Here is a 16578-nt window from a genome sequence, read left to right as displayed (position 1 = left end):
GGAGGTGACCATATCCAAAAGACATTCTAATACTCTCCATCCTGGGCAATGAAAAGTCTCTTGGCTCATTCTCAGAAAAGATGAGAGCCAAGGGCAAGGAAGGAGCTTTGAACAGCTGGTAATACATGCAACAAGCTAAATCTCTAGAATAGAGTTCTACTCCATTGCAAAATAATTTCAGAAATGATCTTTTAGAGCTGCTGCTTCTATATAAGACCTCAGATTCTCTTCTAGTCAGCCCAATAACCCTGGCAGCAGAAAGAGGAAAGTAGGCAAACCAGAGGAAGTGAAGAAGTGGACAAAGGAGCACTGCCAAAAGAATGGATTAAGATATGGATAGCATTTCTAAAAATTAAAGCATTCTGAAAATGAAAAAGGCCACAGCTAGGTAGTGCAATGATGACAACTGGGAGTGAAGTGAAGAAGACCTCCATTCAAATTCTGCCTTAGATGCTTATGAGCTGTATTTCTCTGGGCAAGTCATTTAACCTATCTATGCCTGTAAAATGAAAAGGTTAGACTGAATGGCTTCCAAGACCTCTTCTAGTTCTAAATATGATTCTCTAATCCCACAAAGTCCTGAGCTCCCCATCACAGGAAGGATGAAAGGATTTATTTAGAGTTAGACAAGATGTTTAGAGATCATTTAGTGCAAGGGTTCTTAAATTTTTTTCTGTGTCATGGTTCCCTTTGGCAGTCAGGCTAGACCTCTGGATGCCTTTTCAGAACAGTTTTTTAAATGCATAAAATAAAATCCACAGAATTACAAACAAAACCAATCATGATGAAATAGTGATGGATAGATAGATAGATAGATAGATAGATAGATAGATAGATATAGAGATATGGATAGATAAATAGAGATAGAGATATGGATAAATAGAGATAGAGATATGGATAGAGATATATAGATATAGATATAGATATAGATATAGATATAGATATAGATATATAGATATAGATATAGATATAGATAGATATACAGTTGACAGCTCCCAGGTTAAGAACCCTTGATCAAGTTTGGCTCCTTAATTTAATAGATGAATAACTAAAGACCAAAGCAAAGAAATGATTTCCTAAATGTCATACAAGACATAAGTAAAAGAGTCAACTTTCAAATTCAGGTTTTTGGACTCCATACTCCATGAGCTTTCCATTAGACCTTTCCATTGAATCTACCAAAGATTCAATCAAGCAAAGTCTAGATGGAGACTTGTTGGGGATTTAAGAAAGGGATGTGAGGCTGCTCTGGGTCAGAACTGGGTCTAATTAATTTCTACTGTCCCTTCCAATTAATTAAAGGGAAGAAAAAGGAAGAGTGTAAAGAGAAAGCAAAGGATTGCCCCCATTCAGACTTGTCTCTTTATGCCATCATATTGGGGTTTTTTTAATTTTAGACTGGACTTGTGATTTCACTGGTACAAGAAACTTTCTTGTGAGGAGACTCGATGTATGTGCCAAGAAAGATTGGCTCTTGCTCTGCAATTAATAATTTTAATTTTTTTTCCTTGGGCATTGAAAGGCTAAGCAATTTGCTCAGAATCACAAAAAGAATTTATGTGCCAGAGATGGGATCTAAACCCAGGTCTTCCTAACTCCAAGGCCAGCTGGAATCTACTGCCCCACACTGACTCCATCTTGGAAAACTATTAGTTTGAAGATCTTTGAGAGTCATTCATTTAAAAAGTAATTATTGAACATCTATTCCTATGTACCAAGCACAGTATAAGTGAACTTATAGTAATCAGTGGCAGAAGTAGAGGGAGGCAAAATTATAATGAGTCTGGGCAAAATCTGCCCCTCCATCCCTGCCAGCAATATCCTAATATTGATATCCTTCCCTATCTCAGGCTACCCTCCCTCACCCCACAGACCCTAGCACAAAACTTTTAAATCAGTATCTTAAACCACAAAAGGAGATAAAGGAAGAGAGTGACAGAAAAAAAATATGGATCCAAATACATCTGAGGATGTTCTTCAGAATCTAAGAAGTAATAGGATGGTCTCCCAACCTCATTTCTTCCATATTGAAACTATTTACAACAAGTATTGATAAGTGCCAACGTTTTGTAAATTCATCTATCAGAGATATTTTACATGAAAAAAATAATGTGTAGTAATAAATCAATGATCTTTGAGCTCCAGAGATGGCCAAGAATGGAGATGACTCCAAGATTCACCCACTTCAAGAAATATAGAATCATAACTCTAGAACCAGGAAAAACCTTAGAGGCTACTTAGTTCAACTGGTTCATTCATTTGACAAATAAGGAAACTGAGACCCAGAAATCTGAAGTGACTTACCCAATTTCACACACAGGAATTAAGGGGGAGAAGGAGGATTCAAACACAAGTCCTCTGACTCAAAATCAAGTTGGTTTTTTTTTCCACTCCATGACATTACCTTTGGTTTAAGTAGGCTTGTACATTCATTATAGTTGGAGGTGTCACTGAACAATGCATCTGTCCCCTGCCAGAACTTTCTAGAAGACATTCAAGCCTCTAGACGAGCAAGGGAAAGCATAATCCTACCTAAATATTTTTTATTGTTCAGCTGTTCCAATTGTTTCTGAATCTTATGACTCCATATGGAGTTTTTTTGGCAAAGATACTAACGTGCCATCTTCTCTAGCTCATTTTACAATGAAGAAACTGAGGCAAATAGGGTTAAGTGACTTCCCCAGGGTCACATAGTCAATAAGTACCTGAGGCTGGACTTGAACTCAGGAAGAGAAATATTCCTGATTCCAGGCCCTGGCATTCTAGTCTTCACACACCCTAGCTGCCCTTGAGATGAGGAAACCGAGGCAGAGTTATATGATTTGTCATACCTTTTGTTACCTACGTAGCTGTCTGACTTCACATCTGAACTCAGGTCTTTCTAACTCTAGGCTCAGCGCTCTATCAACTGTGCCACCTAGCTGTCTCCTAAACATTTTAATCACATTTTTTAAATTCTTCAACCCTCTTTGCATTAACCTCCTTCGAGACTGAGCTCATCTCCCAATTTCTGCAAAAGACTGAGATCCTCTCCTATCTCACTGTTAGGGCCTTCCCTCTACAATTAACTCCATTTGCACTGTATAGATCTCATATAACCAGTTATTTGCATGTTAAAATATGAACTCTTTGAGGGCAGGAACTGTTTTTACATTGTTATGCCCAGTACTTAGCACAGTGTCTGACACATAAACACTTATTCAATATGTAGCTAGATGAAGCAGCTACTATGTGCCAGGTATATGCTAAGCACTTTACAAATATTATCTGATTTGATCCTCGCAACTAACCTAGGAGGTAAATAGTAGCATTATAATAATCTCCATTTGACAGATTAGAAAACTGAGGCAAATATCAATTAAAGTGTCTGAGGTTGGATATGAAGCTTTTTTTCCTGATTCAAAGCCTACCCCTCTATCTGATGGAAAGTGAAATTTATTTTTCCTAAGAACAACCAGATGTGGGTAACAAATGTAAGTTAGACAAAACAACTAAGAAAAAGCAGGCGAGTTAGTTTAAGTAAATATCACGGTAGAGTGGGAAAAGCCCCTAAGTTCTCGTCTCATCTTTGCCACTAACTAGCTGTATGACCTTGAGCAACCAAAGTCTTAGCTTCTTCAATGTGTTAAATGACTGGGCTTTCCTTCTCACATCTCTTCCACATCTAAAATGTTATGATTCCATATTTGTGCCAGCAAGACTATGAACTGTTGGTGAGACAATTATTAGAACAATTAGTAATCTGCGTGTAGGCATGCTTTTAAAAATACACAAATCCATTTTTATTTTCAGCACAAAAGTGGCTCAAGACCCAGATCAGTTCAGTGGCATAAAATCTCCCTGATTCCCTACTCCAAAAAACAGCTGAAAGGGACCTCTTATTCCTCAATTTTTGACATTACTTTGTAGAGATCTCTCCTCTACTATAAGTCTATCTCATATAATATTTATTTATAAGCATACCTTTATCTCCTCTATTCTCTCATGTTACACTGTAAACTTCTTAGGAGCAAGGACAGAATCATTTTTCATCTTTGTATTCCATGGGCCTACCTAGCACATACGACACTATGCACAAAGACAATGTGTTTATTGGATTGGATAGCAGCAGTAAATAGCTGAGAGAATGCGTGGCACCGTAGAGAATCAGTCTTGAAACAGGTAGACCTGGATTGAGTCATTCTTCTGACACATACGACTAATTTGTGTCCATGGGTGACTCACAGCACCTCTCCGTGCCTCCAAGTAATTCAAAAGGACTATACACTTCGGACCAATTGCCTAACTTCCTCAATGGAAGGAGAGTTTCCTACACTGATATTGTTATTTGTCCTTCCTTTTGCCAAGAGGACCAGTGACATAGCAGGGGTAATGTCTTGACTTGCTTGTGAATTGGATTATGTGAAGCAGAGTATAATAACAGATCTGAACTCCACCCTACCCCACTCCCTTGGTTGACATTTCTATAGTTTTAAGGTTTAAAAAGTCTTCATATTCATTATCTCATTTGATCCTCACAGCAACCCTATGAGATAGGGAGTGAAAGTATTATTATATATGGAAATAGATCTTGATCAATGACATATGTAAAACCCAGTGGAACTGCTCATTGGCTATGGGGGGAGAGAGGGGCTGGGAGAGTGAGGTGGAAGGAAAGAACATGAATCATGGAAAAATATTCTAAATCAATTAAATAAAATTTTTCAAAATAACAAAATAAAAGTCAATCTAGTTATCCAAAAAAAGAAAGTATTATTATATTCACATTCTATAGATCAGGAAACAAACTAATCTAGATTAAATGACTTACCCAAGGTAACACACTTATTATTCTATGGCTATTGAATCAGAATCCAGGTATTCTGCCGCCAAACCCAATACTATTCCCAAAATACCACAGCTGCCTCCCTAAGGCAGAAAGGTCTTTCCACTTTAGGAATTTAATTCATCCATATCTACCTTTGTGCCATTTTACTGAACGATTAATGCCGAAATAATTTTTCTTCTTAAAAATGATAATGCCAGTCAACCACAGCACCAAATTAATGATAAATAAGGTCAAAGTAATCAATCTCATAAGCTTAAAACAAAATATACAATTAATACATTATATTTGCCCAAAGATGGACACAGACTTAAAAGGCATTCTCGTTTTTTTTTTTTGAAAAAGGAAAGAAATGTGCAAATAATGTCTGCACACCCAGACAGAAGATTTCCTTTGCCCCTTCCCTTTCCCCTCAGGGCAATGGAACAATGGGCATATTCTCTTAGGGTCTGCCAGACACACTGAGCTCACACTTCTAGCACCTACCCCAAGAAAACTGATTTCACTTGCACTAAAAAGAAATCTCCTTATAAACCAAAAGAAAATCAAATTTATTAAGGCACTCTCAAGTCCAATCACACAGTTTCTTCTCAAAATAAAGACATTGCTGACTAGAATAAGAATAACATACTCTGTCTAAAATTGTTTCCTATGGTCGCCATGTCTAAGACCGGTTTTTTAAATCACATATTATTTTTCGACAATATAATCCTCTCAGGTCCCTCTCCAAGGAAAGACTGGGGGGGGGGGGTTAGGGGAGATGCTATGTGACATCTGTTTTATACTCTGCCTTAGCAAAAGTCAAAGAATCAAGAATTAGTTAGCAGTAGACGAAAAGAGGTTCTGAACGACAATATGAAGAGACTGCCTTTCTCGACTCCATTCAGACCTATATTTATCCTAACTGATTTCGTGCACTAGACCACAGGCACTAGGCAGCTGCTCAGCAATGTGATTCATCTCTCAGATATGCCAATGGCTATGTCTTCAATATGCTCGGGAGTAGGTACTAGTCAAACAAGATGAATGCCATAACTTTAGTAATTAAACTTTCTAAGCTATTTAAGAGTCTTTAATTTCAAGATCAACCTGAAAGTTATACAATGCTATAGAGTATATGTAATAGTAGATATAAAGGTTATATAATTACTTTTTTATGGTCAAGTATAAATATCAAAAGGAAATTGAGGAGCAGTTAGGTGGTTCAGTGGATAGAGTGCCAGGCCTGGAGAAGGGAGGTCCTGGGTTGAAATTTGACCTCAGACAGTTCTTAGCTGTGTGACCCTAGGCAAGTCATAGTTGCCCAGCCCTTACTATTCTTCTGCCTTAGAATACATACACGGTAGAAAGTAAGGATTTTTTCAAAAGAAAATTGAGTCAGAAAACCATTAAGAACAGACTTCCCCACTCTCATAAGTATGGAAAAGGAGACACTACACTTTCTTTGTTGTGATTTTCCACTGTGTTACCCTTCATTTGGATATTCATCAAGGGTGAAGACAATGATAACACTCTACACTTATATGGAGAATTCAAACATTTAAAGTCATACCATGAATTTCAAGGGATTAAAATGTATTCAGGGCACACTTAATTTTAGGGGTATTATAGTATTAAGCTCTACCCCAACCAGAAGATTCTTGCATTCAGTAAAATGACACTGAAGTTAAATACTAAGTGCTGTTTATTTAAGGCCATGTCTATACCAAACATCTACACTACCCCTGGAGAGAGTTGTGTATTTAAATAAAGAACATTATGGAGTAACAGGGGAAGAGGGATGGGAAAGCTGACTCACAAAGACCTCCGGGCTCAAGACTTTTCTCTAACACATATTGGTTGTGTAACCAGGGACAAGTCACTAGACCTTCCTAACTCTCAATTTCTCCACACATAAAATTAGAATACTAATGATACCTTTAGTACTTCACCTGGCAAGGCTGTGGTGAGGTTCCAGTGGGATGATGTATATAAAGTACTTTGCAAGCTTTAAAGTTTAAATAATTAAATGTCAGTTACCAGAAAAGGGAACTTCTAGGGAGTTCCCTATACATACCGTGATATCACAGAGAAGAAAAAGGAAAAGTTCTGAAGGCTTTAAAAAAAAAAAAAAAAAAGGTCTCCTCTATGGCTTGAGACAAGTTATTCATTTTCAAACTCATAAGAAAATTTCTGAAATTACTTCAAGTTAAGGAATTGGGTATTTGTTTAGAAAAAAATGAAACTGGAATATATTTTATACATTTGGAGAACTCTGAAAAGTGTTTACTCTAGTCTAATAACATAACGAGCCAAAGTAAGGCCCTGAGTGATTAAATGAGTTGTCAAAAACCTTGACTACCCCTCCAAAACTGTCTTTTAAAGCTTTCTAAAACATGGTATATTTTGGAAGAGGTTGGGGAATGGGGAGAAGGAGCAAGGGAAGTAGGGAAGAAATATTTTAAACCAATCAGGAACTTTTGATAAAGATTTACAAGATAAATGATTTAGAAAACAGAGAAGAAAACACTGTCTTCAGAAAGTCCATTTATTGATCATTTAATATATGTAGAACCCAGATCGAATAGCCTACCAGCACAAGGAGGGAAAAAAAGGAGGGAGGGAGATAAATTCAATCATATAACTTAGGAAAATTTGGGAAATCTGTTACTGCATGTAATTGGTAAAAAATAATAATAAAATAAAAATATATTAAATTTATTGATCATTATTCATTTATCAGATTAGCTAGTTGACAGTTGCACACTGCTGGAGTAAGACATAAAACAGGCAAGTTTCAAAGTTAGGCAAGAATTGTGAGCCTAGGGCCTTTTTTTTTTAATCATAGTATCCTTTGATAATGTGATGAAGTCTCTGGGTCCCTTTTTCAGAAAAATATTTGTTGCCTATATTTATAATAAAAGAAAATGCTAAATTTCAGTTAGAGGTTAGTGAAAATAAAGATGAGTTTTTTTCCACCCATCCAACTTCTCTGAACCACAGAAATCTATCACAGATCCAGAATATGATTCTTGGACTAGAGGATGGGGATGGCTGGTAATAAATTTTGAGGGCTGAAAATGAGTAACCACAGCATGTGGCATTTCCAGTACCCAAATTTTATGCATAACCTTTTCCAACTGAGAAATCATCCTACAAACTGCACCTTTATATTTGAGTATAACACAAAACATTTTTACAAATGAAAACCAACTGAATATAGGCAAAAGTTTTATAGAACAATGCAGTTCAACAGAGAAAGGTGATTAAATTTGGCACAAGGAATTCAGATGGAAAACTTGAACATATGATAATAGCCTCTCTCTTTCAATAATGTAACTAGTTTACTGCAAACAGATGCCAAAAGATCATTCATTCACTTTTAAGGAACAAAACAAAACCTCAAAGTTAAAGGATATCTGTTCCTCTCATACATATGATAATCCACAATCATCTTGATAAAGAACTGGAGAAGGAAAAGGGAAAGAAACTCATCACCTACCTGATCTGGACTTAATGATGTCACTGAATTCATTCTGTCCCTCATTCGGTCTGTTCTCTTGCTCTCCATATTTGGCCATCTTTGCAGAAACTCAACTCAGTATAAAAACTTTGGAAAATACTCTTAAGGATTGTGTCTTTCTTTATGATTCTGATTTGGCATCAATATCTGAAAACAAATGGGAAAAATACTGAATTGTATAAACTACCTTTATTTGAATACAAAAATATGCACACATATATACATACACATAAATGCCTTCAGATATACGTACAGATATAATAATCACATTCCCAGACATACAACCTTATTTCCCGAGCATTTCAGTTAACAGAACTCAGTCTGAAAATATTTATTAAGTGCTTATTACATGCCAGACTCTGTGCTAAGCACCTTAAGAAAGTCATTAATTGTTTCAAATTCACTCTTAAGAAAAGCATCTCCAGAATCTGTGGAATTCAGTGTTTTATCTTTCATCCACTAGCCTCTACATCTACCACCTGTCAATAACTGCATTGCCTAGCTTGCTCTAATGTATTATATTGGGCCTGGGGCCAATCATCCCAGCACTCAAAGAGCATCAGGATTTTCCCTAAGTTCAGCAATCCCCTGAAGCAAGACAGCAGCTTTCAGGTATATTAACTAACCATTAGTTTGAAAATATAATTGTCAATTCACACGTGATCTGCTCATTTTAATTTTTGCTGGACTTTAGATGAGAATCCATTAGATGTTGAGATTATTTACCACTACTAGATAAAGGCTAGACATTTCAGCCCTTTGCTTATCTCCTACTATCTTATGATACTCTGCTAACTGGACAAAAAGTCACTAGGGAAAGATGCCTAGAAAGAGAATTTTAAGTTCCAATGATGAGAAATTACAAGAAACAGACGTTTTGTGTTTTTTTTTAATTCCTTGGATATTAGCTTTTAGCATTACTACCTGTCCAGAAAACAGGTGAGACAAAAGTGATGCTACTGTTATTTTGCGTTCCCTATATTTTCAACTTTGTAACGATCTTCAATATAACTGTTACAGTTAACATTTTGTATGGTTATAAAAATGTTATTTTTTTCTACAAATGAGTGATTTCAAAATATTTGTTATATGTTTAAGTGTGACTTTGTTACACAGAAATCTTTTTTCTTTTCTATGCAATATAATTCTGCTTAAAAATTCTCAGGTCTATCTCATTAAGAAGATGAACCCAGAGTGGCCTCCACCAAGATATTCCCCAAGGGATATTATGCATTGTATGAAACAAAATTAATGAAAAGGTACTCCTTTTAAAACCCTTACCTTCTGCCTTGTATTCCTATGTATTGTATCCAAGGCAGAAGAATGGTAAGGGCCAGGCAACCGTGGTTAAGTGATTTGGCCAGGGTCACACAGCTAGGAAGAGTCTGGGGCCAGATTTGAATATAGTGAAAAAGTACTTATTAAAGGATAGTCATGTCTAGACCAAAGGCACAACCAAGAATACAAATGCAAACAAACATTTTGTAAAAAGTAAACAAAATAATTTCTGCCCTCAAAAAGTTTACATTCTAATGTAAAGGGAGTAGTGGCTAGAGAAATGTGTTCTTTTTGGAGAGAGAAGGTAAAGAATATGACTGGAGTAATAGGGCTATCGCCTGAGATGTTGCAGCTTTACACACACGTATACCTGACTATATATAGTATGTGACTTTAAGGCTTCTAGAATGCTTTCCTTACAAAACCATGAGATAGGCAATATTAAGTATTACTAAATATTATTAACTAAGAATTATTGACAGCTTTATGACTATTACTAAATATTAGTAACTATTTTTAACAGTTTTCTAGATGAGAAAACTGAGGCTCTGAGATGCTTTCCCCCCAACCGTCACAAAACTCAGAAGTGTTAAAGCCTGGGATTCCCATCCAGATCTCTTGACTCCAAGCCCAGCTTTACATTTCCATACCTGACACTCTGCCTCTACTTGGAAGAGTATAATGGCAAAGCACCACCTATTCCACCTTGTAGGAGTTATTAAATACTACCAAAATTCCATTCGCTGAAATTTTTGTTCTTCAGATTTAGTCTAGCAAAGGTTTCTGGTCTTCCTTATTATGAATCTACTCAATTGGCTCTTTATCTTTCCTTTTCTTCCATATACTGACATTTGGAATCAAGAGATCTCCAGTCTGTTTACTAACTGCTATTTTTTAAATGCCTTACCTTAGGCAAATCCAAAAAGCCTTGTTTCCTCAATAGTAAAATGATGAGGTTGCATTAGATTATCTCACAGATCAAGGAGATCCTAAATTTAGAGCTATTTAGAGCTGGAAGGAACTTGAGGTCATCTAGTATAACCCTCTCATTGTACAGAAGAGAAACCTGAAACTTCAGAGGTTAAACGGCTTTTCCATCCATGTTCACAAAACTAGAGTCAAAAAGGGGGATTTAAACCCAGGTCTTTCCACCTCCAAATCCAGCACTCTAGGTATAGTCATACTACCTCCAAAGTCCACTAATTGCTATGAATTTGTCAGTGTGACCCGTCATGGAATAAGAGAAAAGAGAGGGAAGCAAAAAATGCCTGGGGTGGGGGTGGGGGCCATACTTCGTATGAAATTCAATTCGGAATAGATCGTAGTTACCTAAGAATACACAAAGTAGTGAAAACAAACGTGAATACACAGTAGGCCTAGAGAAAAAGTCTATCAAGTATTCATTTCCAATGGAGATCCCTATTTTTAAATTATTTGAGATATTGAAAGAGGAAGGATGACGTGGAGAGGATTGTACTTTCAAATAGTAATGTCACTTAAAAAGTTAAAAAGTTTAGACAACTCCTAAATGTCCACACAGATCGAACAGAATTATATGCACACAGGGCAGCCTCTAGGGAAAGTTTATACTAGTCATTATTGTTCTAACAACTCGGGCAATACCTTTTTATGTAAACACTCCCGGACAATTAAAGCTCTGTCTCATCCGCCACATAAAACGCTCCGAAATGGGAGGAGGTAGGGAGTGGGGGGGGGGGGGGGGGGAAGAAGGTCTCCACTTCGACTTCATCTCAAGCTTTCCAGGTACTCGGAATCCTCGGCACAAATAGAATTAGCCAAGCTCTAACTCTAGCCTGTAGCCCAGCCTAGGTCCCCAACATTTCGCCTCCATCCCTTTCCGCGCCCACCAAACAGAAACCAACTGGGAGGGGCCAGGCGAACTTCCTCCAGCGTGTGCAAATTACAAAGGAATTGTGCCTAAAGGCAGTCCGGCTGCCTCGGAGACAAGGGAGAAGAAGCGGCCTCGGGGGCTTCCAGGGACCCATGAAACTCCAAGCGCTCCTTCTTTTAGATCCCTGAGCAACCTAGCCCCATTTTTTAAAGATGAGCATTGGGAAGCCTGTGATTATGTTGGTACTCCTCTTTCTTCCTTCCTCACCCCTTTCACCCATGAAGATGAGCTTCAGAGTCTCGAAAATAAATAAAAGCTCGAGGATTCCATCTCCGACATCCACCTGCAGGGTGTTAAAAAAGATTCCCCTTTGGCTAGAGCTACGATTGGAGGGAAAGATATGAAGTTACTTGGGGGGAGGAGGGGTTGGAAAGGGGAGAGGAATAGTCGTTTAATGTACAGTTCAGGTTTGGAAAGCTGCTGGAATAGTCACTTCTAAAAAGGCTCTGCAAAACGGGATGTCATTCTATCAGTGACCAAACTTTTATTATGCGTCCACTACATGCAGGGATCCGGCTAAGCTCTGAGAAAGTGGTACACTACCGGAGGGTTGTTCACACACAAACACGCACACGCCGCCGGGGGGTTGTATACACACATACAAGCACTTACATACACACTCCCACCAAAGTAAGCCATAACAAAGTCAGTAACCCAAGTTCCAAGGGATGGTGATACTTACACCAGAGTGTCATTATTAGCGCACAAATCCGGAATTCCTCTCCCACGTAAAGAGCCAACCCAGTCCCAATCACCTAGCAAAGGGGATACAAGTGGCTCCTGGCCAAAATAATAACACTCTCCAAAGCCCCACCCTCTAGATCAGTTACAGCTCTAAAGTCAAGCACGCTTTCTCGCAAACCACCGGGCTGAAACGCCCTCCTCCTCCTCCTCCTCCAATTCCTTCTCGCTGGGCAACCACAACTCACTCCCTCTCACTCACCACTCCCTCACTCTCTCACTCACTGGTCCCCTCCCAAGTTCGGGGCTGGGATAGTGCTACGCACCTGCAGGTCAAAACCACCCAGCAGTTGGTTGGTGGTCTCTTCCCTGACCCGAAATCTCCCCACCCTCGGCCCAGAGAACAGAAAACTAATCCAGCTCCAAGGCACCTTAGGGATCCTTGGGCGCTGACTCACATCTGTCTGGCTGAAAGTGCAAAAAAAGAGTGGGATGGAAGAGAAAACACAGAAGTGGTCTCATTAACAAGGAGGAATTTTAAGGGTCCCTTCTTTCGTTTCCCACCTCTAGTCTTCTCTCCAGCCAGTCAAGCAGTCTCAACTTCTTGGGAAAGTGTGCATAAAAGTTGGCATCCAGACTGGGTAACCCAGGAGGGCAATAGTGAGCGGAAAAGCCTTGCCTGGCAGCCGAAGAGCTCAGACTTGTACCTAATCCCCTCAACCCCCCCCCCCTTCTTTCCCAGCTCAGGTGTGGTAGTCACATTACTGTCCCGGGGCCATCAATAATGCATCTGCTTACCTGCTCCCGTGACCCTCCGGCCCACTTCTCTCCCCGACCAGGTCCCAACTCAATTCCACGTTTTTGCTGGATTTATGCAGGATTTATTTCCTTTTTTCCTTCCTTTTTATAAGATTAAGAAACCAAATCAATAAGACCTCAGACGAAAAAAAAAAATTTGACAACCAACCGAATGCCGCCCCAGACTTATGCAATCTTCCTGCTCTCTAGTTCCGCCAAAAACATTTTTTCTAAAAAATCCAAAAGCAAACCTGGAACAGGCGCTCAAGCACCAAGTTTGCCAAATACTAAAGTGTTTTCCTTCGGCAGAAAGGACCAAAAAAAAAAAAAAAAAAAAAAAAAAAGAGGAGGGGGGACCTCTCCTTGTAATTCCCCCAATAGGCTGCCGATTGCTTGCTAGTTGCTCCTCCTTTTCGGTGGAATGAAGCTTCTCCAGAGGCTGCAGCTGCCCCCTTCCTCCTAGGAAAGGCGGACTCCAGAACTTTGTGTACAAAAGCCGCCCCAGTTCTTCCCGGCTCCTCCTGCTTTTCCTCCTCTCCCCTAGGCTTCCCCCTTTGTTGGAGGGGACTGGAAGGGGCGAGGCAGCGGGAGTAGTCCCTCTGCCCCCGCTGGGAAGCTGAGGCTGCAGTCTGGGCAGCCACCCCAGACGGTGTGCGTAGAAGAGTAAGGAATAAGGGGCAGCGGTGCCCAGTCCGCTGATCAGCGCAAATGCCAGCCCTCCTGCTTTGCTCCAGATCCTCCGGCCGCCCCTGAACTTCGTTCGCAGAGCTCAGAGCCAGTCACTCGGAGGTTCCCGGCTTAAGACACCGCTGCAGCCACTGCCGCCTGCGGCTGCTGGGCTCCAGCGCCGGGAACGTGGCGCGACTGAGTCACCTGACCGCGAGCTCAGTCAATCATCCCGGTTGGAACCCGGGAGCTCCCCTCCCCTGCGCCCTCCTGGACAGCCCAGCGCTTACCGACGTGCTTCGGTTGCCCCAACTCTGGCTAGAGAGGTTAGGAAGAAGCTCCCTGCCCACTGCCGGGAATTAACCTTTCGGTGCTTTGGTCTGGGCGTGTGTAGGAGAAAGAGAAAGAAAGCATGTCTCATCGAAGCACGATCCCATTTATTCAGATTATTTTAAACTATGAGACACGCCTCTCCACCAATTTGGCCTCTAGTTTCTAGTAATTTTCCCTCTTTCTTTAAAGAAAGAAGTCGCTCCGTTTTTGCCCCCCAAGTTAGCTTCACTCCACTTTTCAAAGGTTGCAACAAAAATGTTTCCCTAGCCCAAAGTTAACATTATAATATATTTCCTAACATCACAACTAAAATTATTTTCTGTCTTCATAACTGCACACAAGTAAAATGCTTTGTCCCTTAAGCAGTCTCAAAATGCTTAGAATATACTTTAAAATGAATAAATAAAGGAACTATTAGCCGTGGTCAGGAAGACGAATTCAAATCCAGTCTCAAACATTTACTAGCTGTGTGATCCTGGGCAAGTCACTTAACCTCTGTTTGCCAGAGTTTCCTCAAGGGTAAAATGGAGATAAAATGCACCTATCTCACCCCAACACCTCGCCCACTGTGAGGATCAAATGAAAAAATAATTGTAAAGGGCTTAGTACAGTACCTGGCACATAGTAATTGACATATAAATGTTAGCTATTAGCTATTATTGGTCAAAATAGATTAGAAGATAATTTTTGTGCTATATATATATCATGAGAGCATAGAGCTAGAGCTAAAATGGATCCATTTCTCTGGATCTGATTTCTTTAACTCTCAAATTGCTCTTCTGAATCCTTTTACATATTGCTCATCACCACAACTCATTTAAGAATTTCAGAAGACTATTGAGAGAAATTTTGGTGAACAAAAAAAAAGCAGAAATAAAATATACTTTTAAAATTACAAGAATAAAAAAGGATAATAATATTTCACTATTATAAAAATCTTAAGGGACTCCAAACAACCATAAGGATTGCATGCCTTTGTGCCTTAGTCTTAATAAGCTTCTGGAACCAAAGGAAATCCATCATTTGGTTTCCAGTCTCCATTTTCAACCCAGCCTACTCCCATGAGCCTCCTCAATTTTAGGAAAGCTAGTCCTGAAGGAATATTCCAAAGCTTCCCAGTTTGATAGATTCTGTCAATTTATTGGCATTTTTAAAACTATACTCAAGCATATACTAATATATGGCATCGAATAAGACTTTCTTGAAGTAGTAAGGGGTTGGGAGAGGGACAGGATCAAAAGAAACTTCAAGTTAAATTGCTGTTTGATATCAGGTAGAGACGTTTAAAGAATAAATAATGATGACATAGAATGAATAGCTTGTTAAGTAATATAATTGTATTTAAGATACAAGTTCAAATCCCATATCAGAAATTTACTTGCTATGTGACCCTTGTCACTTTTTGCTGAACTTTTTGTTCAGCCATGTCCGACACTTTGTGAATCTATTGGGGTGTTCTTAGCAAAGAAATTGGAGTGGTTTGCCATTCCTTCTCCAGTCTATTTTACAGATAAGAAAACTGACACCAAAAGGGTTAAGTGACTTACCCAGGGTCATACAGCTAATAAGTGTCTGAGATTGGATTTGAACACAGGCCTTCCTGACTCCAAGCCTAGTGTTCTATCCACTATGCCACCTAGCTGCCCACTTTACTTCTTAAGAGGTTATTTATGTTAACCTTTGAAAGTAACGTCAACAAAGATGGGGGTGGGAGACATTACTAGAGATTAAAGAGAGTAGAATTTATTTTTAAAATTTTGCAGTGTGGGGGAGAAGACACCTGGGACAGGAATAGAACCTCTCTCTAGTCCTACCAGCTTTCCACAACTCCTGACCTTTGAATCTCTGTCCCTGAATAACAAAAGCTCAGTTTTTAGTTTCACTCTTTCCCTCCATTAGAGGCAGCTAGGTGGTGCAGTGGAGAGAGTGCCAGTCCTGGAGACAGAAAGACACCTCTTCCTGAGTTCAGACCTGGCCTCTGACATTTACTAGCTTTGTGACCCTGGGCAAGTCTCTTAACCCTTTTTGTCTCAGTTTCCTCATCTGTAAAATGAGCTGGAGTAGGAAACAGCAAACTGCTCCAATACCTTTGCCAAGAAAATCCCAAGATCCTACATGTCTGAAAAACAACTGAAGAACAAAAAATTTCTTGCCAGAGCTGTGGAGAAGAAAGTTCTCTCCAGAACTTCCCAAGAAGAAATTGTTGAAATCCAGTTGATTTCATGCAGTTGAGATTCATCATCTATAAACTTGTGCTAGGCCTGCCTTTACCTGTACTCAAAAATCTTTCTAGTTTACCCTTATCAGCTTTTAATTTGATTTGGCATAGTGACTGTTCCAGACCTTATTTGATTTGCTAAAGGGTGATTATAACCTAACCTCTACCCAGCAGCCACAACAGCAGCTAGTTAGGGATCAGTTAACCAGTCAATAGGCATTTATAAAGCTCCCAGTGGGGAAGACAACACGTAAGCAACTATGCACAAACAAGTTATAATATAGGCTAAATTGGAGATAATCAACTGGGGGAAATCATTAGCATTAAAGCAGATCAGCAAAGGCTTCTTATAGAAGATCAAAGTC

General features: G+C 39.3%; 1 protein-coding gene across 1 annotated transcript in view; it reads right to left on the bottom strand.

Annotated features, from left to right (window-relative positions):
* The window catches only part of UTRN (utrophin), a 674836-nt gene extending 661178 nt beyond the window's left edge, over positions 1-13658 (bottom strand). The window contains exons 1-2 of the mRNA XM_044675452.1: positions 12997-13658; positions 8307-8474 (exon numbers count right to left, since the gene is read on the bottom strand). Coding sequence (XP_044531387.1) covers positions 8307-8385 — 79 coding nt within the window. The 5' untranslated portion in view covers positions 8386-8474; positions 12997-13658. The remainder of the gene's footprint in view (positions 1-8306; positions 8475-12996) is intronic.
* Positions 13659-16578: the final 2920 nt, after the last annotated feature.

This window comes from Gracilinanus agilis, chromosome 4, assembly GCF_016433145.1.
Source record: "Gracilinanus agilis isolate LMUSP501 chromosome 4, AgileGrace, whole genome shotgun sequence".
Lineage (NCBI taxonomy): Eukaryota > Metazoa > Chordata > Mammalia > Didelphimorphia > Didelphidae > Gracilinanus > Gracilinanus agilis.
The sequence above is the reverse complement of the archived record's forward strand: the minus strand, read 5'-3'. Positions and strand labels throughout refer to the sequence as shown.